This window comes from Strix aluco, chromosome 28 (genome assembly GCF_031877795.1).
Source record: "Strix aluco isolate bStrAlu1 chromosome 28, bStrAlu1.hap1, whole genome shotgun sequence".
Classification (NCBI taxonomy): Eukaryota; Metazoa; Chordata; class Aves; order Strigiformes; family Strigidae; genus Strix; species Strix aluco.
Genome location: NC_133958.1, coordinates 4,689,527 through 4,713,377, shown reverse-complemented (window position 1 = coordinate 4,713,377; position 23,851 = coordinate 4,689,527). Strand labels below are relative to the sequence as shown.

The 23,851-nt window shown below is 60.4% G+C and overlaps 2 protein-coding genes and 1 long non-coding RNA gene across 7 annotated transcripts in view; 2 read left to right on the top strand and 1 right to left on the bottom strand.

Annotated features, from left to right (window-relative positions):
- RHOBTB2 (Rho related BTB domain containing 2) overlaps positions 1-11,751 on the top strand; it is a 16,312-nt gene extending 4,561 nt beyond the window's left edge. For 2 of the 5 annotated variants that reach the window (XM_074808302.1, XM_074808304.1), the window contains exons 3-11: positions 5,413-5,614; positions 5,817-5,920; positions 6,022-6,207; positions 6,306-7,330; positions 8,225-8,343; positions 8,428-8,578; positions 8,699-8,787; positions 8,953-9,058; positions 9,148-11,751. In XM_074808302.1, coding sequence (XP_074664403.1) covers positions 5,413-5,614; positions 5,817-5,920; positions 6,022-6,207; positions 6,306-7,330; positions 8,225-8,343; positions 8,428-8,578; positions 8,699-8,787; positions 8,953-9,058; positions 9,148-9,386 — 2,221 coding nt within the window. In that variant the 3' untranslated portion in view covers positions 9,387-11,751. Of the gene's footprint in view, positions 1-328; positions 518-1,744; positions 1,977-4,101; positions 4,319-5,412; positions 5,615-5,816; positions 5,921-6,021; positions 6,208-6,305; positions 7,331-8,224; positions 8,344-8,427; positions 8,579-8,698; positions 8,788-8,952; positions 9,059-9,147 lie in introns of those variants that run through there. The other 3 variants (XM_074808305.1, XM_074808306.1, XM_074808301.1) reach the window with 3 other exon arrangements.
- On the bottom strand, positions 11,569-20,176 carry TNFRSF10B (TNF receptor superfamily member 10b). Its single transcript, XM_074808307.1, has 10 exons — positions 19,935-20,176; positions 15,962-16,076; positions 15,541-15,657; positions 14,944-15,058; positions 14,767-14,858; positions 14,569-14,661; positions 14,396-14,436; positions 13,860-13,997; positions 13,322-13,403; positions 11,569-13,193 (listed from the first exon to the last, which is right to left on the bottom strand). The coding sequence occupies exons 1-10, from the start codon at positions 19,998-20,000 to the stop codon at positions 12,901-12,903; spliced, it is 1,152 nt and encodes a 383-aa protein (XP_074664408.1). The 5' UTR covers positions 20,001-20,176; the 3' UTR covers positions 11,569-12,900.
- On the top strand, positions 19,307-23,851 carry LOC141916145 (uncharacterized). The gene is made up of 2 exons (XR_012621073.1): positions 19,307-19,437; positions 22,352-23,851. It is a non-coding gene; the product is annotated as an uncharacterized LOC141916145 (long non-coding RNA).

Below are 23,851 nucleotides of genomic sequence, written 5' to 3'. Positions count from 1 at the left end.
TTCCCCTGCCCCGTGCCCTCGCCGATGCCTCCCACCACCGGGTCTCTCCTGCCAGGAAAGGGCCCGGGCGAGCGCAGCAGCCGGGGTGTTTCGACTGCAAGTGACAATTGTGCTTTTGTTTTGCCTGGCAGGGAGGGGGGCAGGCGGGAATTCGGCTGCCCAGAGAGCTGCCAGGAACTCTTTATGCCACAATTAAGCACCTGCTACAAGAGAGCAAATAAAGCCAAATCATGCGGCTGGCAAACAAGCTTTACGTGTTCCTTCCCCGTGACCCACTCCAAGAAGAAGAAAGCTCAAAGCTGCAGCTCGGCTGCTCGCAGCTCCCGTTGCAGGGGAATAAATAGTTTCGCCGCGAAGCCGAGAGCTCTGCCGCTGGCTCCCGGTGCCGGCGTGGGCACGGAGGCAGAGCCAGGAGCTGCCTATGCCCGGCTCGAGAGCCAAAGGGCTTCCCCCTCCCCAAATAAGCGACTCCATCTCCTTCTGCTATGGAGAGAGAGATCCCCGTCCTGCGAGTTAGGTGAGGCGGGGGGCGATGCTGGGTGGGGGGGGTGCTGGGATGGGGGGGCCGTGCCGGGCGGCTGCGAGGCGAAGGTGTGAGGTGAGGCGAGCGCGGAGGTTTTGACGCCGGCTGACGCGGCCGTTGCATCAGTGTCGGCTGCGCCGCGGGCTGCCGGCCGGCCTGATCCGAGCGGAAAGGGAGCGGGAAGGGGGGGGCCGAGCTTAGCGTGGAGGAGATTGGGGTGGGGGGGGGGAAGGCAGCCGAAAGCCTTGGGAAAGGATGGCGAGGCATCACATGATGCGGATATACGGGGTCAGAGCAGCGGGGTCAGCGTGCCGGACGCCTTCCCGGCAGCCACGCTGCAAAGATGACTCTGAGTTTTTTTTATGCCCTGGGGGGGGGGGGGGGGGGCAGGGCTGGGATTGGGGGGAGGGGGGCAGCCCTGGGGGGGCTGCGGGGTGAGGAGGGGGTTGCGAGGAGCGCTGCGGGCTGGGGTTCAACGGCAGGAATGCAGAGTGTGGCCTGTGCTTGGAGAGTAGAGGTGGATGGGGCAGGTCTGCCCCCCCCTGGGAAAAACAGCCCTGCGAGGGGCTGGGGGTGCTCTGAGGGGGGGGCTGGGGCTTGTGAGTAGCCACATGAGGGGTCTCCTTTGGCACAGCTGGGCTGTTGGCCCGGCAGCACCACACAGGGCTCCGAGCGGGGGGAAAAGGTGCTCAGAGGAGGGGGCAGGCAGAGGGTGCACCCCTTCCCGGGGGGCAGGAGTTGGGGGGGACGAGGGAGAGTGGGGAGGTGGGATGCAGGGGGAGGATGAGGGTTGGATGCAGCAGATGATGGAGGGCGGCGGCGGGGGGGGGGGGTTAGGGGAAGGATGGGGGTCCATCCAGGGTAGGGCTGGGGGGCAGGATGGGGGGGGCAGGATGGAGACCCCTCCGGGGGGCGGGTTAGAGGCAGAATAGGGGTCCCCCACTGCAGGGCAGGATGGGGGGGGCAGGATGGAGACCCCTCCGGGGGGGGGTGGGTTAGGGGCAGGGTGGGGGGTCCCATGCGCGGCAGGATGGGGCACCCCGGCCCCGTCACCCGCCTGTCTCCCCCCCTCTCCCCTCCCGGGGACCCCCCCCCGGGTCTCTCTCAGCCAATGGGCGATGTCGGGGGGGGGTGGGGGGGTGTCGGGGGCGGGGCCTCGTCGGGGCCGCTTGTTTTTTGTGAATGAAAGGCGGGGCGGCCCCGACTGCAGCGCGCCGCTCCGCGCAGGGCTGCTCCGCGCAGGGCTGCTCCGCGCAGGGCAGCGCAGCGGGGCCGCGGATGCGGAGAGCGGGGTGGCCGAGGTGCCGCTATGGGCCCCCGCGCCCCAGGCCCTGAGCCGCGCAGCGCGGCGCCGAGGCGCGCAGAGCCGAGCCGCGCAACTTGCGCCGTGGCCATGTCCGGAGGGGCGAGCCCGGCCCCGGCCCCTGGGAGCCGCCGCTTCGTCTGTGTTGGTGTAAGTACCGGGGGGACCCCCCGACACACCCCACACCCCCCCTCCCCTCTTCCCCGCCGTGCCCCGCTCCGCCTCCGCGCATCCCGGCCCGGCCCCGGCTGCCGGCGCGGGGGACAGTGGGGGCCCCTCCTTCACCGCCTTGCAATGCCCCCCACCCCCGGCCTGGGTGCCCCGAGCACCCCGAACCCCCTCGCAGTGCTTCCCACCCCCGGCCTGGGTGCTCCGAGCACCCCAAACCCCCTTGAACACCCCCCACCCCCGGCCTGGGTGCTCCGAGCACCCCGAACCCCCTTGATCACCCCCCACCCCCGGCCTGGGTGCTGCGAGCACCCCTGGCCCCCTTGCAATGCCCCCCACCTCTGGCCCGGCTCCTCCCCAGCCTCCTTGCGATGCCCTGCACCCCAGATCTGGGTGCTCTGAGCACCCCCAGCCCCTTTGCAAAGCCCCTCACCCGCTCCCAGTGCTCCCTGGCCCCCTTGCGATGCCCCCCGTCCCCAATCTGGGTGCTCGGAGCACCCCTGACCCCCCCTGCAATGCCCCCCACCCCCGGCCTAGGTGCTCCCCAGCCTCCTTGTGATGCCCCACACCTTCGATCATGGGTGCTCTGAGCACCCCGAACCTCATTGCAAAGCCCCTCACCCAGTCCCGCTGCTCACCAGCCCCCTTGCAATGCCCTGCACCCCCAATCTGGGTGCTCCGAGCACCCCAAACCCCTTTGCAAAAGCCCCTCACCCCCTCCCAGTGCTCCCTGGCCCCCTTGCAATGTCCTGCATCCCCGATCTGGATGCTCCGGGCACCCCCCCAGCCCCCTTGCAATGCCCCACACCCCCGATTTGGGTGCTCCGAGCACCCCTAACCCCACTGCAATGCCCCCCACGCTCTCCCGGTGCCCCCCGGTGCCGTGGCCAGGCCCGGCCGTTGCTGCAGCCCCGCTCGGGGCCCCGCTCCCGCATCGCCTCCCCGCCGCGGCCTGCACAGCCCCGGCTGCCTCCGCAGGGGCCCCCCGAGCCCCATCTCGCCCCCACCCCACAACTGACAGGAGGGTCACGGGAGGTGCCATGTTATTTTTGGGCGTCGCTGCTGTTTCGGGGAGGTTTCCCCCCGGTTTGGGGGTTCTCCTCCCCTCGAGAGGTGCGGGATGGAGGATTTTTAGCCTGGGAGTTGCTAGGCGACAGCTCCTGGGGTGATGGTGCAGTTGCCTTGGCAACCGCAGGCTGGGCAGCCTGGAAGGAGCAATTTTGGGGTTCTCCTTGAGTGAGGGGGGTGGAGTGTGTGTTAACTGGGTGCCTGTGGTTTGGGTGGGGGGCTGCAGCGGGCAGGGAGAGCGGGGCTGGGGGAGCAGCTGGCTGGAGCAGCCCTGCTCCCCAGGGAAGGGCTTTTACTGGGGGGGGAGCTCCAATGTCTGGGCATCTCGGGTTATTTCTTGCTCTCCGACGGGTTTCGGAGCTGTCCCCGGGAGAGAGACGGTGGTGGGGAAGGTGGGAAGGGGGGGCTGCGGAGGGGGTGACAAGGTGCTGCCGAAATTGTCCCTGCAAAGAGGCTCAGCCCCTTCCTGGGGCGATATTTTGTGGGTGGGGGGCTGTGAGCCACCCCCGCGGGGCCACCGGAGTTCCCCGCCGTGATCCTGCTTTATTCAGAGCCCTCATTTTGTGCCCGCTGTTGTCCCCCTCTTCCTCTCCTCGCCCGCAGGCGCTGATCCCATTAGGATTTAGCCCTTAATTCCCTCAGGGCGCCGGACTTTCCAAGCAGGCTCCCAAGTCCCCGGCGCTGGGCTGGGTGCGGGCTGAGCTCCCCGCGCGGGGCGAGCATCCGAACTGCCACCCGCAGTTATCCTCTCCACGTGCCTTCCCCCTTCTTCCACCGTCTGAATGAGCTCAGCCGACTCGGGCGCACGCCTGGCCCTAAAAATAACCGCAGCGAAGCTCCCCCAGCACGAACAACCTCCCCGGAGATCACCCGGCCTTGCCGAGCAAAGCTGATCCCTGGGAGGAGCAGGGCACCGGGGACGGCGATGGATGCGGGAGGTGAAAATGAATTTCTAGGGCCTAACGGGGAAGGAGACAACCTGCCCTGACTCCTTTTTGCCGTGCAAATCCCAAGGAGGTTGATATTTCTGGTTTTTGAGGCCCCGCATCCCAAAGGATGGAGGGGACGTGGCACGCGGCGTCAACTCCTCGGAGAAGTTTTGCCTTGGGACCAGCCGATGTCGAAGCGCTGGCACCTAAAGCCACCTGGACTCGTGCCACCCGCCTTTACCTCCGCTTGCCCAAAAGGCTTGTGGCTCAATCCTGCACGGTGCTGAGCCCTCTCACGTGCCGTCTCCTCCGGGCTGGCATAGCCAGGTGTGCTCAGCGAGCTTGCGCACGGGAGGGAGGTGCTAACATTGGAAAGTCCTTGCCAGGCTGCTAGTTTAGGGAGCTGCGTCCGTGGTCCCCGCGTGCAGGGCTCGGTTGCCATCGTTACCGGGTATTTTAGCTCCCTGCCTTTGCGCTGGTGGTTTATTATAGCAGCTCGGGAGGCCGGTGCCAGGAGGGAGTGACAAGGGGGAAGAGATCTGTGGCTTTGGGAAGTTCAGAGCAATTGGGATGTGGGGTTGGTTTTTTGTTGGGTTTTTTTTTTGTCCTTCTCCCCTTCCCTCAATCTCCTCCCCGCTCTTCCCCTCTGGAAATCCCGTAAATCCCAGGCTTGATGCTGCGATGAGTTAATTTTGGCTGATTTAGGCTCTGGGGCTCTGGGTGGGTGAAGGGTGACACGCCTGCCCGCAGGATACGGGCGCTTCGCAGCACCCACAGCACCAACCTCCTTCTGGTCCTGGGAGGTGCTGGGAGCCTTCCCAGACCCGATGGCTGGAAATACGAGTTTCTTCTTCGCTGCTCTTAGCTGGGAGCAAATATCCCCTCTGGGAAATGGGGTGGGGGAAAAGGGGGCAGGCAGGTGTCGAGGGACAGACCTGGTGCTCCCCCGAGGCGGGTGGCTGGAGGGACTGGCAGTGCCCGGGTGTATGCTCGGGCGGGCGGATCTGGAAGCTTCGCTTGGAAACACTGGAGAGGGAGAAAGGGGAAAGGAGGAGGGGAAAAAAAAAAAAAAAAAAGCCTCATCTCACATGAACAAGCATGAGCCAGGGCCGGAGAGAGAGACAGGGAGGGAGGAGGGTCGAATCTAAGGCAGGGCATGTGTCTGACGTGCGGCAGAGCAACGCACGCTGCCACGAGAACATTAAATTTTAAAGGGGACTGGCGGGGAGCGCGAGCTGGGGAGGGGTGGGCAGCTGCCTTCGCTTGCTGCCTTCGCTGGGGGCTGCGGAGCTTCCCCCGTGCTGCGAGCGTGAGGATCAGCAGCATCTTGCTGCTTCTCCCCCCTCAGCATCCCGTCCTGTCTGGAGACAGCCCCCCCCGGCTTGTCCCGGCGACTGAACCCCCCCGCTTCCCCCCCGCAGGTCCCAATTAATGGATTCTGACATGGATTATGAGAGGCCAAACGTAGAAACTATCAAGTGCGTCGTGGTCGGGGACAACGCGGTGGGCAAGACCCGACTCATCTGTGCCCGCGCTTGCAACGCCACGCTGACCCAGTACCAGCTCCTCGCCACCCACGTGCCCACGGTGTGGGCCATCGACCAGTACCGCGTCTGCCAGGAGGTGAGGGCTGTCGGGGAGCGGGGTGGGGATGCCGGGAGGGCTCGGCTCACTGATCCCCCACGGGAAGCCCGAGGAGATGGAGTTTTATCCTCCCAGTGGGGGAATTGTGAGTTACTCCTCTGTATCCTGCGCCTTGGGTGGACAATCCCGCTCTTGCAGGGCTCGAGGAGTCAGGAGCTGGATGGTGGTTCTGTTCCCGCAGGTGCTGGAGCGCTCCCGGGATGTGGTAGATGATGTTAGTGTGTCCTTGCGGCTCTGGGACACCTTTGGTGACCACCACAAAGACAGGCGCTTCGCCTATGGCAGGTAGGGGAGAGGCAGAGCCTCGTTGCTACCCTGGGCAACGCCAAAACACGGCGGCGTTGGCTCCATCACCAAGCTGGACCTTGACCTTCCTCTCCTCACAGGTCCGATGTGGTGGTTTTGTGCTTCTCCATCGCCAACCCCAACTCCCTCCACCATGTGAAGACCATGTGGTACCCAGAGATCAAGCACTTCTGTCCCCGCGCGCCCGTCATCCTGGTGGGCTGCCAGCTCGACCTGCGCTATGCCGACCTGGAGGCCGTCAATCGGGCCCGGCGACCCTTGGCCAGGTGGGACTCTTGTGCCCCGGAGTTGTCCGCGCCTGCCCGATGCTTTCTCCTTATCATGCATCTGGAGAGGTCTCTTCGTTATCTCCTCTCTTTTTCAGGCCGATCAAACCTAACGAGATCCTTCCCCCGGAGAAGGGGAGGGAGGTGGCCAAGGAGCTGGGGATCCCCTATTACGAGACAAGCGTGGTGGCCCAGTTTGGCATCAAGGACGTCTTCGACAATGCCATCCGTGCTGCCCTCATCTCCCGCCGGCACCTGCAGTTCTGGAAGTCCCACCTCCGCAACGTGCAGCGGCCTCTTCTCCAAGCCCCCTTCCTCCCCCCCAGGCCCCCTCCGCCCATCATCATCGTCCCGGACCCCCCTTCCAACAACGAGGAGCGCCCAGCCCACCTCTTGGAGGACCCCCTGTGCGCGGACGTCATCCTGGTGCTGCAAGAGAAGATCAAAATCTACGCACACAAGATCTACCTCTCCACCTCCTCCTCCAAATTTTACGACCTGTTCCTCATGGACCTGAGCGAGGAGGACCAGCAGAGCACCGCGGGGCACGGCTTCGGGGTGGCCGTCACTGCGGCCGCCGAGCGGATGCTGCACCAAGAGGAGAGGCACCATGGGCGGGATTTCCTCCTCCGAGCTGCTAGCTTTGATATCTGTGAGAGCACCGAGGAGGCTGGATCCGGCCAGCGAAAACCGTGCCTTAGAGCCTCCACCAGTGACGGGATCCTGCGGGGCAACCGCTACGAGAATGGGGAGCGTGGGCTGCGGCGGGGAAGGGACCTCTCCTCTTGGAGCCGGGCTTTCACCAGCATCCAGGAGGAGATGGCAGAAGACCCGTTGACCTACAAGTCCAAGCTCATGGTGGTGGTGAAGATGGATGCTTCCATCCAGCCAGGTCCTTTCCGGGCCGTGCTGAAGTACCTGTACACAGGGGAGCTGGATGAGAACGAGCGGGACCTCATGCACATTGCTCACATCGCTGAGCTGCTGGAGGTGTTCGACCTCCGGATGATGGTGGCCAACATCCTCAACAACGAGGCATTCATGAACCAGGAGATCACCAAAGCCTTCCACGTCCGGAGGACCAACCGGGTGAAGGAATGCCTGGCCAAGGGGACTTTCTCGGGTACGACTCCAGGCCGAGGGACCCCCTCTCCCTTCTTGGGGGGGCTCTGCTGGATGGATGGGGGGCTTGGAGCTCCTGGCTTTGCCCCATGCGTGAGCAGGTCCTCACTCGCCTTCCCTGGGCTTTTTGGTCACACTTTGCATTTCTGGGATTTTTATGGGTTTTTTTTCACCAGAAAGTGTGACTGTAGTGGCCCTTCCTCAGGGTTTCCTGCTCCCCAGCCGCCTGACAGCTCTGTTTATTTACGGGAGAGCAGCAAAGGCGACTTCCTTCCCTCCCAGGCCCAGATTTTCGCAGGGTCATCTGATTTACGAGGAGCAACGTGCCCTTGGTAGGACTTCCCCAGCTTTCCACCGAGCACCACGTGCTGCCGGCTTGTGCCGCAATGCTGCGGGGTGACGTCCCGGGGGGGTGTGAATGTCCCAGCCTGCCTCTGGCTGAATTTATTTCATGATGAAAGACCTTGATGTGGTCAAGCTGGAACTGTCAGGGGACAGATGTGAGCTGGCCCATGGCACACCTCAGGAAGAGCCCTGGTCCAGGGTGGGGAGCAGGGTAGGGCAGCAGGAGATCCCTGACATCCTCCCCAGCTCTCCCAAGGACTCCAGCTTGGGTGAGACATTTGGTTCTGGGGGTTTTTCCCTTTGCTTTCAAATGTGTCATGGTATCTTGGGAAAATCCCTCGGAAGAGCCAAACCCCCACCAGGGCCCTTCCCTGAGCTCCTCTGAGCTGGCGGAGGATGCTGGGAAGAAAAAAAAAAAGATTTTTTAGGACAAATAATAGGATGTGCCAGGCTCTGTCCCCTTCTCTCCTCTGTCCCTGGTGCGAGACATTTTGTGGCTGAGCCCTGGGTGATGGGACAGCCCCAGTAGCATCCCTCTGCTTGTCCCCAGATGTCACCTTCGTGCTGGATGACGGTGCTATCAGTGCCCACAAGCCCCTGCTCATCTCCAGCTGCGACTGGATGGCCGCGATGTTTGGCGGCCCCTTTGTGGAGAGCTCCACCAACGAGGTGAGGAGGGGCCCCAGGGCTTGTCCCGGGAGGGTGGGAGGGCTGGGGATGGCCGTGGGGTGACAGCCGCTGTGTGTCTCGCAGGTGGCACTTCCTTACACCAGCAAGAGCTGCATGCGGGCGGTGCTGGAGTACCTCTACACCGGGCAGTTCAGCTCCAGCCCCGACCTCGATGACATGAAGCTCATCATCCTCGCCAACCGCCTCTGCCTGCCGCACCTGGTGGCTCTCACTGGTGAGTCGAGGCGGCTGCAGCGGGATGGTGTCCCCCGCTGTCCCCAGGGCTTGGTGGCAGCACGGTGTCCCCGCTGTCACCCCATCCCAACCGCCCCGTAACCCCGTGTGTCCCCCACAGAGCAGTACACCGTCACCGGCCTGATGGAGGCGGCGCAGATGATGGTGGACATCGATGGGGACGTGCTCGTGTTCCTGGAGCTGGCTCAGGTAGGACGTGGTGGGACAGGACCCGGTGCTGGCAGGGCTGGGGATGCACGAGGTGCTCTCCTGGCAGAGAGGACAACCAGGTCTGGTCTGGGATGTCCGTGGAGGAATAGGACGAGTCCCTCCTGCTTCCCCGGTGGCTCTGACGTTGGGCTCCATCTCTTCCAGTTCCACTGCGCCTACCAGCTTGCCGACTGGTGCCTCCACCACATCTGCACCAACTACAACAACGTCTGCCGCAAGTTCCCCCGGGACATGAAGGCCATGTCAGGAGGTGAGCAGGGGCTGGGGCAGGATGATGTGGCGGGGGGGGGGGGGCCTGGTGGTCCCAGCACTGCCCTCACCTCCCCCGTCTCCCTGCAGAGAACCAGGAGTACTTCGAGAAGCACCGCTGGCCGCCGGTGTGGTACCTGAAGGAGGAGGATCACTACCAGCGGGCAAAGAAGGAGCGGGAGAAGGAAGACTACCTCCACCTCAAACGGCAGCCCAAGAGGCGATGGCTCTTCTGGAACGCCTCCTCCTCCCCTTCTTCCTCTCCTTCATCGTCGGCAGCCACAGCCTCCTCTTCTTCCTCTTCCTCCTCCTCCTCGGCTGTGGTTTGAAAGCCCATCCTTGCCCTGGCTCCAGCATCCCTGGGAGGAGACTGGGAGGAGGAGGAGGAGGACGAGGAGGAGGAGGAAGGGTGGGATGACCTGCCCCAGCACCAGGCGTGGAGCGGATGCCACCGGCCGGAGCCCCGGAGGAGCCGGTGGCAGCGGGGGCCCGTCCCTGCGGAGGGGCTGGGGGCCGGGCGCCAGCCCCCGGCGCTCCTGGAGCCCTGCTCTCCCCGCGCCGCGGCTGCCCGCACGCTGCAGGGCTGGCAGAGACCGAGCAGCAGGAGAAACTCATGTTTACAGGAGCACGAGGGCTGTGTTGTGGTTTTATTTTGGGTTTTGTTTTGGGGTTTTTTTGAACATCGGCAGCATGAGGAAGAAGAAGAAGAAGAAACCCATCCCGCTGCCACTTTAATTTGTAACCACAAGCTGTGGGATAAGGTTGGTTTGGCTGATGGCATCTTGCCACCCTGGGCAGCCGGAGCCGCTGTGGGGGTCCTGCCACCCCCTTTGACTTGCAGCAGGGTCAGGCACAGTGCGGGGGACCCCGGTCCCCAAATGCCTCCAGGCACTGCAGCATCCCTCCTTCTACTCACAAGTGGGGTCTGTCCTAATTCGGGGAGTAGGAGGGGACAGGAGCCCTCTCCTCCCTGCCTCTTAACTTTTCATTTTTGTTTAAAAAGAAAACTTACAGCAAAAAAACAAAACAAAAAAAAATCCCAAACCCACCGCCCCGCAACCTGCCACACCAGAAACCAACCCCAGGCCCTGGCCTTGGGATTTTAGCCTGGAAGGCTCCATTGTAATAAATGGTATTTTAAAAGCCCAGCGTGGTCCCTGTGTGTTTGGGAGGAAGCGGCTGGACATGGGGCATCCTTGTCCCCTGCTCGGGGTGACACCAGCACCCCTTCTCCAGCGCTCCTGGGCCGGACAGGGACAGTGGAGGAGCGTTGCAGGATCCAGCCATCAAAAACGTTTGTGCGACGAGAGGTGGCTTCACCGTCGGATTAACTTTGCATGTCCCACCTGTGTCCTTGTAGGTGCACAAACACAGCGGGTACCGGCAGGAGAAGGCAGCGTGGCCCCGGGGGCTTTGCGGGCCTGCCAGGCAGGGACCCAAACCTCCGCTCGCCCTCCCCAGCCGGGAAGGGGGAAGCTCCTCAGAGCTCATCCCTGGCAGAACCGGCTGCCGGAGCGAGCACGTAGGGATGCTCCCGGCAGGGAAGCTCCCAGCGGCGGCCGTGTTGCTCCAATTCCCGCTGGCCTCGGTCGAGCACCTTGGAGTCACTCGTTTTCGTATGCTCATCCTCAGCCACGGATGCAGGAGCGAGGTTGCAGCTCCAGCGAGTTTACACGTGGTGGTTTCACACTTTGCAGCACCAGCGAGCAGGTAGGAACGACAAATTTCTTTCCCTTTTGAACCTGGGCGCTCGTCGCCGCTTCCAAGTCCTGTTTGCCTTCCCCAGGCCAGGATCCGAGCCCCTGGGTCCCGGCACTAAATCCTGCATGTGCCTGGCTCTGCAGGAGCTCCCTGCACGCTTCGGGGGGGGCACACTGGGGCTGCCCGGGACAGCACCTCGGGCATGAAACCTCCTGGCAGGTCCCTGAGAGCTCCTGCTTTTAGCACTTGCCCCAGAGCTGCATTCTCGATAAAAACCCAGTTGCGGTGCGATGGCAGGCAGCTGACGGGGGGTTTCTTGGGCGAGCAGAGCCCTTTTCTCACTAAACCCTGCATGGATTTGCAACGCAGCTATTGCACCACACAGAGCCCTGGCTGGGCGTAGCCGGAGCGGGGAGCACCGCAGCCCCCCGGCAGCAGCAGCTCCATCACGGGGCGGGGGGTCAGCGGCGTCACTTGGCCCCTGCACGCTCAAGGGACTGAGATTTCAGCCTCCTGCTTTTGCAGGCGAGTAAAGAGCACAGGACTGGCGGCGTAAGGGGTAAAAGCAGAGGCCAGGTTTGCTGCTGAGGATTTTCCCTGGCAGCAGCAGCGCTGGTGGGGAGCGGTGCCGGCAGGATGCCGGCGTGGCAGAGCCCCGACACCGCGGGCTGGGTCCTCAGTGCCACGCAGAGCAGCTGCTGAGCATCTGGTCCAGCTCCTTTGGTGCCCACTGAAACCCAGAACAGACCATCGCCAGCGTTACGGCACAGCAAGGGGCGGGGGGAAATTAAAACAAAGATAAATCAGGAGGATTTTTTAAAAAGTTTATTCTTCCTTCATAAAGAGACGTGTAAAAACTGGAAATAGCAAACTGGCTGGGCCAGAGCTCTGTATAAAAACACACAATCATGCATAGTAAAAAAACAATACTATTTTTATATTAGCTTTTAAGTTAATATATGTACAATTACTAAATAAATACATAAATACAAACTGCTTGCATTTTCTAGACAGGGTTTTTTTCAGGTGTTGGTGAGGAGGGGGGAGCAGGGGTGGCAGCAGGGCGCCTTGCAGCACGGGGAAGGGCTGGCGCTGCCCCTCGCCCTCCGCGCTGGGGAAGGTCACAGCGTGGTTTGGGGGTGGAAGGGACCCTAAAGATCATCGAGCCTGGCGGGTCCTGGTGGGCTGGGCTGCACGAGGAATGCAGTAGTTTTGCCAGCCAAGCCGTCCCTGAGCTATGTGCGAGAGGCAGGGCAAGGGGCAGAGCGTTGGAGGAGCCGTCCCGCCGCAGGATGGAGGGTGGGTGCCCACAGACACGCCCCGACCTCGGTGCGTTCACGTCTCCACGCTGGCTGGAGGCAGCAAAACCACCCCCCGGCCAAGGGAATGGGAACCAACCGACTCGGAAGGAGGTTTCTGGCCCAGCAGCAGTTTGCTGCCCACATTCCCCATCCTGCTGCGAGGAGGAGCTCGCCCGCTCCCTGCACTGACCCTTTCCCCAGCGATCGCAGAGCAGGTAAATCATTCCCACCCTCCCCTCAAAGTCCAGTTCCGAACCGATTCCTAACAGCAAGCAGAACCACTATCAGCTAAAACCCAATTCAGTCAAGAGCTTGGAGAAAGCAACCCAAGAACCCAGTTAATGCTTGCCCACCAAGCGTACAGTATTAAGCTTGCTTGGCCAGCTTAGAGATGTTCTACAAGCAGAAGCCATTGCATGATGTCAGGAACCATCCCCCCCCCCTCCAAAAAAAAGGATGATCCAGTTAAAAACCCCAGGGATGCCTGTAACCTGCCAAGGCCCTTCCCTGCGCTGCTCCGTGTAGTACCAGCGTTTCCAAGCGAGACAGTCCCGGAGGCAGCTTGCAACAGTTTGAGGCTCTTTGCATTGACCCAGTGAAATCAAGGCAGCAGCTGGGATTTCGTAAGGAAGCACCAACATTGAGCCCGTTGCTTCGGCAGAGAGGAGCACGAGGTTTGTGCTTCATGAGAGGATCAACTCCTCCAGGCTCAGCTGAACTGTACAATGGCTTCAGAAAGAAAAGCGCCACAGGAGAGCTATAAAAAGAAAAAACTCAAGTGTTCTTGGAGGTATTCATGTCTGCAGCTTGAAGTAAGTTGATTCAGGGCCTGCCCTGCTCCTCAGCTCACTTCATATTGGAAATATCCCTGCTGGACCAGCTTGGAGGAGATGTCCTCTGCAATCCCACCAAGATTGATCTGGTGCAGGGTCTCCAGCAGTGTGTTGACGGAGGCGTCCATCCCTTGTCTGTTCTGCCACGTGTTGAGCATCTGGAAGAAAGGCTCCAGCGAGTACTTGTCGTTCATCTCCGCGAGGACAATGTCGTTCTCCAGCAGATCAAGGGCTCGGCCGAATCTCTTCCAGTCCTTGTAGGGGACGTCTTGGGCAAAGATGTCAAAAGAGCGTCGCAAAACTAGAGAGGGGGAAGGGAAAAGCTCAGAGAACAGGGTAGAGCATGGACAGCTGGGTCAGAAAGGATTTTGCCCCAAAAGCTCATCCCACAGGCTCACCCCAGCGTGTCCCTTGGGCCCCAACACTTACGGGTAACGGGGTCTTTTTCTGGCACCGGAACCAGATTCCTCCTGGGTTTCACACTGGGATCTGAGGACCTTGGCACCGTCACCTGGAAAGACAACGTCCTAGAGCACCCACCAAGCACCTGCGCAAATGCTGTCCCCAGGGCCCATTAACAGGAGGGTTGGAGACCCTCTCCCTCTCTCTGGGGGCTGTTGGGGCAGGAGATCCCCACAACCCTTCCCCGGGACACCCGTTGTTTCCTCGCTTTGGGATGACAGCAGGCCACGAGCAGGGGAGAGCTGCCTCATGGGTCCTGGCCAGGGAGAGAAGAACTGTCTGCTCAGCATCAGCATTAAATTTGCAGAGGACACTGGCAGCTGACTGCAACAAGCAGACTTTGCAGTCCTGAGCCCAAAACAAGGACAAGAGACCCCTCCGTGTCTCTGTGCAGAAATCGTGCTCCAGCCCTGGAAGCCCCCCCAAGCTGATCAGCTTGGTGAAGGCAGAGGAGAGCATCAGACCTCGGCCGAGCACGATGGAGCGGAGGGACACGACCACGTACCTCCAGCCCCGGCGCGCTGGGAGTCACCAAACCCGACGCCGTGGGGAGCAGCTGATCCCGGGAGAACTGCTCGTTGCGGATGTTGTCCTGTGTCCCCAGGCCCCCCCGCTGGTACCTCAGCTTCCGCAACAAGTAGTCCTGCCACAGGAGAGAAGCACCAACCAACTGAGTTGGGGGGTCCCAGGAGGGAAGGGCTCACCCAGGACGTCACCTACGGTGGAGGCACCCACCCTGCTGCCGTGTCAAGGCCACGGCTCGCTTGCTCATCTTGAACTTGAAGGGGTCCCAGTACAGCCCAGACCCCCCTTTAACCCGGGGTCCCCACCAGGGACCCTGGATGTGCCAACACCTCTGCCAGGGAAGGGTTAATGGCACTGGAGGGGGGCTGCAAGCCCCCCACATATGGCGGGGCACTACCAGAGACCTTCTGCTTGGCCCAGCTCTACCCCATCCCCAGGGCCCTCCCAGGAGTGGGGGAACCTCAGCCCAGCCCCTCAAATGGAGCTGCCACCCCCCCAGCATCCCCCTCAACTCACCAACACGCTGCAGGACTTCCCGCTCAGGTCTCTCCCGTCCCCTGGAAGATGAAAATGGTGCTGTGATCCCTCAGGCGGGTCCCTCTTCTCCCAGCCAGCCCACACCCACGCAGAGCCCCCCCCTCCCGAGGCCAGGATGAGCACGTCGGGGGTCCCCTGCACCCGGAGCTCACCTGGGGAACGGCGGCAGCAGTACTTCCAGAGGACGGAGATCAAAGCCAGCAGCATGACTAAGCCCAGCAGTGTGACGATCACAATCCAGTTGTCTAAAGCAGATAAAACAGGGCATGTGGGGAGGTGCTCCTGGTTTTTCTCAGCTCACACCTCCATCCCTTGGCCCGTCTCCCCTCCTCCACCAGCCCCCCACTTACTAGAGGAGCCGGAGAAGGTGTTGGTGGGGGGTCCGCACTGGCGGTCGCTGTGCGGCGTGCAGGGAGCCTGCTCCACTTCATCCTTGGGACACCTGGGAAAGGGGGGAGATGGGCAAGCTCAGCGGATGGGGCTACCAGCCCAGAGCCCGGCGGGTCCCACCGTGTCGCCCAGCTCACCGGGGACGGCACTTCTGGCACATCTCGCAGGGGTGGTCCGGGGAGCAGAAGGTGCCGTTCCTGCAGGCGCACTGCGTGTCCCTGACTGCCTGGCAGGGACTCAGCTGAACCTGATCTGTGGGCGAGAGGAGAGACAGCTCTACCCCAGCCCCTCCGCGCCACGCTCCTCCAACCGCTTCCTTCGTTAACGCGGCTAACGACCTGAGCTGACCCGCGAGCCTGGGGAAGACCAAGTCACTCTCCGCTGTTGAGTTTCAGCCTTACCCTTTCCTGCCCCACACCTCACCGTGCCCAAGAGAAAAGCCACGCTTGCATCAAAGCTCCCCCAGCAGCCTACAACGCTGCCGTGAGCCCCATCCTCCCGGTCCTTGCTGGAGGTCTCGTGGCCAAGCTTTGCACAAGGGAAGCTGCATTGAACAGAGACACAGGTCTGGCACAAGCTGCTACACCGATTCCAGGCCCAGCCCGCTCCCCGCAGCCTGAGCCAGCCTTTGGGGATGTTGCAGGGGACCGTGCTCTTAAATAGAGAGGTCTCCGCTCAGCTAAACCCAGCCCGTGCTATCAGCCAGCATCGCCCTCTTACACACCAGCTCGTACCTTCCCTACACGTCCGGCACCCAAGGCACTTGGAAAAGTCATTTGGGTATTCAGTGTATTCATCTTCTTTACAGGGCAAACACTTGCTGGAGCCATTTTGCTCTGCAACGTAGGTGCCTGCAAGAAGGGGTGGTTGGGGAAGGGGAGGAGAAAGAAAGGGTGTATCTGTGAACATAGAGCACAGGATGGAGATGTCTCTGCAGAGAGGGAGTTGATTGCACTGCTAGTGAAGTTAAGAGGCAAACTAGGAACCATCAAAAGGAAAATGTTCGCATAATGAGTCCTCAGATCTCACGACAGCAGAGCAGGGGAAAGCTGGAGCAGCCACTGTCTCCTCGCGAGGAGCAAGGACACACGGGCTCTGCAGGCAGAAACACGGCGAGGCTGCAGGTGGTGGGATCCAGGTCTGAGACCATCTTACCTGCGGGGCACTTCCTGAAATAGCGATTGCTGTCTTGACCTTGGTAAAACTCTTCCCCTCCACTGTTTGAGTCCCTTTTATCCAGTGCTGCTGCATCACTTCTGAAAGCAGCCTCCTGTTAAAAAAATACAGAAAAACCTGGGTTAAAAACCGCCCCAAGTCCACGGGGCAAGGGAAGAAAGAGAAGGGCAAGAGTTGCTCTGCCCAGAGTGCTCAGGCAAAGCAGGAGAGGAGCTCTGGGATGGCTCAGAGCCGCTGGACCTGGTGGCCAAACCTCCTCTTGACACAAGTGAAGGGCACTTTCCCCTACCCGGGTGGTTATTTCCTTGGCAAAGCACAAGGAGGAGGTTTGCAGAGGGATCCCTGCATGCCAGGTTATCAGCAAGGCAAAGGCCCGCTAACGCTTCCTTAGGATAACATCAGGCCCCCTTTCCTTCCCCAATTTCTGAGCGCACGAACCAACAGCACTGAAGAAAATGGAAGGGTAGGGAAGTGGAACAGGGAGGGCGTTTGTGGGGAGGAAACCAGCCCCGTGTCAAGGCTGGTACGTGGCTCCTGTGCCCACAAGAAACACCCGGGCTGCTCCGGGCTCCCAGGGGACAGCACAGCCTCCGGCGTTTCCGCATTATCCCCGTTATCTTGCTGCGGATCGGGAAGCCAACGGCCCCGTTTCCGCCAGCTCACCCCGTTTCTGCTGGCTCAGCTCTTTCTGTACTGGCTGGGTCACTCCAGCTGGGGGGGGGGGCAAAGCTCGACAGGAACGGCCAACTCGCCCCATCGGGGTTTGGGGGGCCTTTGGGTACCCCAATGTCCCCAAGGGGGACAATGCCCTTGGCCTCTCAACCAGCACAGGGCACAGCTGCTCCATGGATATAAATGGATATAAATGAATATAAATCTGCCCCGAGCTCCAGCTTCTGCCCCTCTACCTGGGGTTATGATGCCCGGCCATGCCGTGTGCTGCCCGGCAGTGACAGTCTGGCAGAGGCACTTTCCCCTTCCCCTCCCATACACAGAGTATGAAACCTGCCTCTTAAAGCAAATATTTCTTCTGTGAGTCAGAAGCTGCCTTGAAAGGCTGAAACAATAGAGACCCGAGCTGTCCCGCCATCCCCTGGGCCAGCCTGGCCATCTACGGAGCCGATCCCCCCCCTCCTCCTCCCCGGACACTTCCCACGCTTTACAAGGAAGGGTGTGAGCGCAGCAGGTCCAACGGTCATGGGGCTGCAAAGGGTGACGCAGACCCAAAAACGACGAGACCAGCCAGGCCATGGAGAGGGCGATGCTCCCCCCTCACCACGGCACAGATCCCCCGAGCCCCAGCCAGCCCGGGAACGGGGCCATCTCCAGACCCTGACTTGGAGGGATCAAATCCACATCCCTCCACCGGCTTCTGGCTCCGCGTCTCCCGCGGCTGCTTTCTCCAGCTGGGAGGGTTTGCGAGTTTATAAAGTGCTTTTCTATCCAGCTTAGGAGAAAAGTCTTGATTTTACTTCCCTGCCACAAGCAGCTCTCAGGGCTTTACCCACTCAGGGACTGAGGCTGGGCAACCTGTCCCTCTGCCTCACTGGCCCCATGAGGGAATAAAATGAGTCTTTCTTCCCCACTCAAACTCTGCCAGGCCATGAAGGTGATCAGAGCAACAGCACAGCATTATCTGCTGTTTGGAAAGGGCCCTTAGGCACGGGATTTCATTGCTTTGCATGAAGCAGCGACTCAGCAGAGCTTGCACAAGTGCACGATAAGGTTATCAGCCCACACCACCTTCCACAGCAAGTGCAGTTCAAGTACCTCATCCCCCCCCACAGCCCTTGGCAGGCGAGGGCTGCCATCCCTGACTAACCTATCAGTCTTGCAAAGCTCGGGGAGAAGCCAGGCTGGGAGCCGTGGGCGAGACGCAATGGTATTCAAGCGTAGTTTTCACCCACAGTAAACATCCCAAGAAAGCAACGTTGCCTCAAGGCAGAGGAATTACCAGGCACAGGAATCCCCAATACCCTCATCAGCTAAAAAGCCTCTTCTTTCTGGGTGATCGGGTCTGGAGAAAAAACTCTGGGAAGCATCAAGCTTTGAACTTCCCCTTCTTCCATCCCCAATTTGTTTTTCTCCTGAAGTGATCCCCAGCAAGGTGCTGGACCCTACAGTCCTGACCATCAATGAGCATTTATGCAGCATTAATACACAGCCCAGGACCATAGCAAGAGAGGCTCTTGGCCAACAGAGTTAAGGACCAGCGATAAAAGAGATGCCAGGCAGACACCCTGCTCCAAGGGCGCAGGTCTGACCAACGCGGGGATTTTCCCCCCAGCCTTCCCGCAGATGAAATTTGAGCTCTGGCAAAAGCGGAGATCCAGTGGCATTCCTCCTCAGGAGCCTGTGGCCCAGGTCCAGGCATGATGCAACAAGCATTGGTGAGGAGAGGAAGGAACTGCAGCCACAATATCGTATGATTATCACGTGGGGCATCATCAGTCCTGATCGGTTCCCCCTCCCCTTTTCTTTTATTAAAAAGAAGAGGGGGAAAAAGTAGAAGAGGCTGTTAAGAGCACACCCTTAGGTGATGGGTTTAGTAAGGCTTGAGTTTATCAGGCAAGTCTAAATAAACTCTGATAAATATAGGGAAGGAACTGGATGAGAAGCTGACTCTCTTTTAAAACCTGTTACGGGCAGTGCTGATTTAAGGGAGAGTAATTCCGGCGTGGGAGCAGCAACCACATGTCCCGGGGCCGTGGCTCTGCTGCACTCCCTCGCAGCAGCAGGGATTAACAGGCCAGCCCTGGGAAAGAGCTCAGGGCAGGATCCCCGGGATCAAACCCAGGGCAGGATCCCCCTGACTTCAGGTGAGACAAAACTTTAGGTATTTCTGAGCTCTAGAGCAATGCCCAATCCATGGGGAAACAGGAAACGCGCCGGTGGGGTTTTCTGTCCTAAAAGCCAGCGGCGCTCAGGGTTTGGGCACCATTTGGGCAAGTTGGAGAGGCAGCATTCCTGCAGCAGGCAGCCCGGAGCCGCCCGCAGCCCACCCCGACACCTTCAAACGTCCCGCGCGGTCTTGGCATGGCCACGAGATCCCGACACCGAATGGCAAACAAGGCTTGGAAGCAAAGGCAGCGGAAATCCCCGGCACAGGCTCGAGCCTTCCAGCCCCACGTCACCTCTGAGCCCCACGGCCCTCACACGGCCACCGGCCCAAGCGCCTGCGCGCTTGCCCGCTGCCCCACACCCAGGAGGGCTGAGATCACCCTTCCCGTCCCACCTCCACACTGCTGCTTCCATCCTGCCCCACAGGCCCCCCCACACCCCCTCCAAACCTGCCCAGGTGAGCCCCCATCGCCCCGCTCCCCTCCCGTGGGCCCTGCCCAAGTGAACCCCCCGGCCCCCACCTGCCCAGGTGAGCCCCCCCATAGCCTTGGCTCTCCCCACATTCCCTGGGAGCCACCCTACAGCCTCAGCCCCCCCACATCGCCTGCAACCAGGTGACCCGCCCCCAGCCCCTGCTCTCCCCTCAGCCCCCAGATCAGGTGAGCCCCCCCATAACCCCTGCTCCCCACATGGCCCCTGGAGCAGGTGAGCCCCGCTATACCCCCAGCTTCCCCCCATAACCTCTGACCCATACGAGCCCCTACCCTCCCGATGCCCCCCCATAAGCGCTTGTAAAGGGGACCCGGCTCTCCCCCAGGTAAGTGTCCTGTAGGACGCCCAGCGGCGCCCCCAATTCACACAGCCCTCCCCCCCCCCGCCTGAACCCGCACCCCCAGCCCAGGGAAGCCCCCAAACATCCCTACTACCCCCTCCCCACCTTACTCCCGCCCCTCCAGCCCCTCGCAGGACCCTTCCCAGCCCGGCGGACCATTCCCCTGGACGGCGCGGCAAGCCCGGGCATGCCGCGGCAACACCGGGCAGCACGAATGGGGGTCCCCGAGCCCCTACCCCCCCAAAATCCCCCCCCACCCCGGTCTCCGGCCCCACGCACCGTGACCACCAGCAGCAGAAGCAGGAGGCAGCGCCGTCGGGGCGCGCAGCGCAGCGCCGAGCGCATCTTGCGCGGGGTTGGGGTGGCGTGGGAGAGCGGAGCGCGGTGGCCACGGCAGCGGGCACGGCTCGGGGGCGAGCACGGCACCGGGCACGGCTCGGTACAGGCCCGGGCACGGCTTTGTCACGACGGGACGAGCACCTCTGAGGAGAGTGAACGGGATAATGTATGGGGCGGCGGGGCGGACCGCGCCTATATAGCCGGTGGGGGCGGGGGAGGAAGAGGGAGGAGGAGGAGGAGGAGAGGGAGGGCTGGCCCGGGACAGGCACCTCTACCAAACCTCCTCGTGCTCCTGTCGCCACCGAGAAACCGCACCAGGGTTTCAGTGTGGGGTTTGGTGACAGCCCGCTTCGCTGGGGAAGCTGAACTTTCACAGCACTTTCCATGTTTTCGCGCATCTTTTTTTTTCCCTTTTTATTTTACTTTTTTTTCTTCTTTTTCCCCTGCCAAAATTGGTTTCGAAGCTCCCAAATCAGATAGGAGCCATCAGGAATGTTGCTCCCAGGGTGTTCTCTGCTTGTCCAGATTGCATTTTTTCCCCATCACGCAGCAGTCGCCTCGAGCGAGTAAAGCCACGGGGTTTTGTTTTCCAGGGAAAAGGGGGTTACACAAATATGCCCTGGCGAGAAATCCCGGCCGCTGCCGGGACTCCCGGGGGGGCCACGGCCGTGCAAGGTGCAAAGGCACGGAGCGGCTCTGCTGAAGCGCTCGCCTGTCTTGCAAAACAGTCATCTTTTCACCTCTGAGCTGAAAAGTGGGGAAATTCCACCTCGGTTTTTGTTTGTTTTTTTTTTTTTTGTGGGGTGGAACTTGAGCTGGAAGGGAAAAAAATTAAAAAAGTGAAACCTTTGGACTTTTTGCCATTACACAACCAGCTCTTCTGCAGTCAGGTTATCTGGATAGTGCGTAAGAAAAATTACTCTGACAAAACTATGATCTCAGTGGCATCACGGAGACGTGGCGGGGTGAATCCTGTGACGGAGTGTTGGGATGGAAGGACACAGACTCTTCAGGAGGGACAGGCAGGGACACGAGGAGCGGGGCCACCCTCTGTGGCAGCGCCCAGCTGGAGCAGGTGGAGCTCTGCCTAGGGGTGGGCGAGGAGCCGACCGAGAGCTTGTGGGTCAGGATTAAAGGGCGGGCAGGGACAGGAGATGTTATAGTGGGGGTCTGCTCCAGGCCACCCCACCAGGAAGAGTGGATGAGGCCCTCTCTAGACAAACAGGAGCAGCCTCACGTTCACAAGCCCTGGTCCTCATGGGGTTCTTCAACCACCCCGGTATCTGCTGGGGGGACAACACAGCAGCACATAAGCAATCCCAGAGGTTCCTGGAATGCCTGGATGAGAACTCCCTTCTCCAAGAGATGGAGAAGCCAATGAGGAGAGGGGCTGTGCTGGACCTTGTTCTCACCAACACGGAGGGGCTGGTGGGGAGTGTGAAGCTCAAGGGCAGCCTTGGCAGTGGGACTGAGGCACCCTCAGCAAGTTTCCCAACGGCACTGAGCTGTGTGGGGCGGTGACATGCTGGAGGGAAGGATCCATCCAGAGGGGCCTGGACAGGCTGGAGAGGGGGGACGTGCCAACCTCATGGAGTTCAACAAGGCCAAGGGCAAGGTCCTGCCCATGGGTCGGGGCAATCCCAAGCACAAATCCAGGCTGGGCGAGGAGTGGGTTGAGAGCAGCCCTGGAGCCAGTCTGGAGGAGGCCACGAAGATGCTCGGGGGGCTGGAGCACCCCCCCTGTGAGGACAGGCTGAGAGAGTTGGGGGGGTTCAGCTGGAGAAGAGAAGGCTCTGGGGAGACCTTAGAGTGGCCTACCAGGACTTAAAGGGGCTACAGGAAAGGGGGGAGGGACTCTTGGTCAGGGAGGTAGGGATAGGACGAGGGGTAACGGGTTTAAACTGAAAGAGGGGAGATTTAGATTAAGTATAAGGAAGAAATTCTTCCCTGTGAGGGTGGGGAGGCCCTGGCACAGGTTGCCCAGAGAAGCTGTGGCTGCCCCCTCCCTGGAAGGGTTCAAGGCCAGGCTGGACAGGGCTTTGGGCAATGTGGGCTAGTGGAAGGTGTCCCTGCCTGTGGCAGGGGGGTGGGACTGGTGATCTTTAAGGTCCGTTCTAACCCAAACCATCCTGACTCTATGAAAGCAAAGCCAAGGCAGAGATGTGGTGACTTGTTAATTTTTTCCTAGCCCTGAACTCCAAGCTAACTAATTCTGGTGTATGTTAGCAGGATACAACAGCCCAAGGCTTCAAGCAAGCTCCCTTCCTCTCTCCCTCCCTCCCTCGCTCAGCAATGCCATGACTCACCGGAGGCTGCGGATGATTAACTTGTGACTGACTGATGCTTTTCTGCCCAAGGCAACTGCAGGTGAGAGCCTGAAAATGAGCGGCGGGGCTCAGGTGAGGCTGCAGGAAAAGAAGCTGCTCACAAGGTACAGAGCTCAGTGTATTGAAAATCTGGGTGCCAATGGGGCTGCGGACCAGCTCACCAGTGCCATCACCAGCCCCAGGACTCGGAGGAAGGCAGCGAGGCTCCTCGGGTCCAATGGGCTCAGCAGAGCCGTAGCTAACACACTCAAGATGTGGATATTTGGGAAGCATCTTCTCTTTGGTGACCGCACTCGTGGCAGAGTGAGCGCTCAGCCGTGCTGAGCAACAGAAACCTGGTTTTCTCCTTGCAGAAGTTAGGGCCTGTCTATGCTGAAAATAATTAAGCTGAAGTGTGATTTAAAGGAGAAGAAGAATTCCTGCTTGCTTCCTGGGTGGGTACTTCTATTACAAGCCCCAAAAGTATGCAGGGCCTTTTGTTTAACCAAAACCATGTGTTCTGTGCTCTAGATACCACTGACTTCAGCTGAAGTCATTTGGGTCCTTAGAGAACAATCAATTTTTCAGTTAGGTCAGAATAAATGCTAGTCCACTGCATCTCAATATTCTGAGCATATTCAGTGGGATGGGGAAGGACCCGATCCGTCCTCTCTCTCAAAAATGAACCTGATGTTCTTTAGGGAACTGCCGTGCATAAACTCAGACGGGAGGAGGCAGAACGCAGAGCAAGGGGGACAAAGTGGAGATTCCCAGTTTGTCCCATAGTTTATACTGGGCCCTCAGACACATCTCAGCAGCGGGAGACCAACCCTCAGCATCCAGACCCCTCATCCTTCTCCTACCAAACACTTGTTACGAAGCCGCAGTGCCTTCTCCGTCCATCTCAATCTCCCCATTTATAAAATTGGACTAGCAGTGTTATCTGTGCTGACAAACCACAGAAATAATATTTTTATACAGCTCCAAACAAAGATGGCTTTGTGTCTGACCTGTGGGTATTTAAGCTACTGAGCAAAGTCTGCGACGCTCATCCTCTCCCACTCCCCAGCCCTCCCGAGGGGTGGGACGCCCCGGTAGATACGTCATTCACCCGCCAAGCAAGAATTTCCACCCCAGAAGTGCTGGCATGCTGACTGTTTCCATTTAAGGCTGATTTGCAGGGCAGGCTCTGATCAGGGGTGAGACAGGGTGTTTATCACCCAGGGCCAGGTCTCCCGACAGGCACCCAGTGCTTATCGCCAGCAGCCCTCTGAACCAGGAGCCCCCCAGCAGCCGGGGAGGCTGCACCACAACAGAAGCGTTCGGGGTAAATTAAGCACATCGAGAAGAAGAGGGGACCCACAGTGGTTTTGGGCTACCAAATTCCCCCTCTGCTTCCTCAGCTCTGTTGCAAGTGGAAATATAAACTGAGCGCAAGGGTTTGAGCAGCACCATGGCTCGCCTCCCGCTCCCTCGCCGCGGGGAGAAGGGAGATTGGAGCCCAAACTGCCCACAGAGGACAGCCGTAATAAACGAAGCCTGGTCTTATCG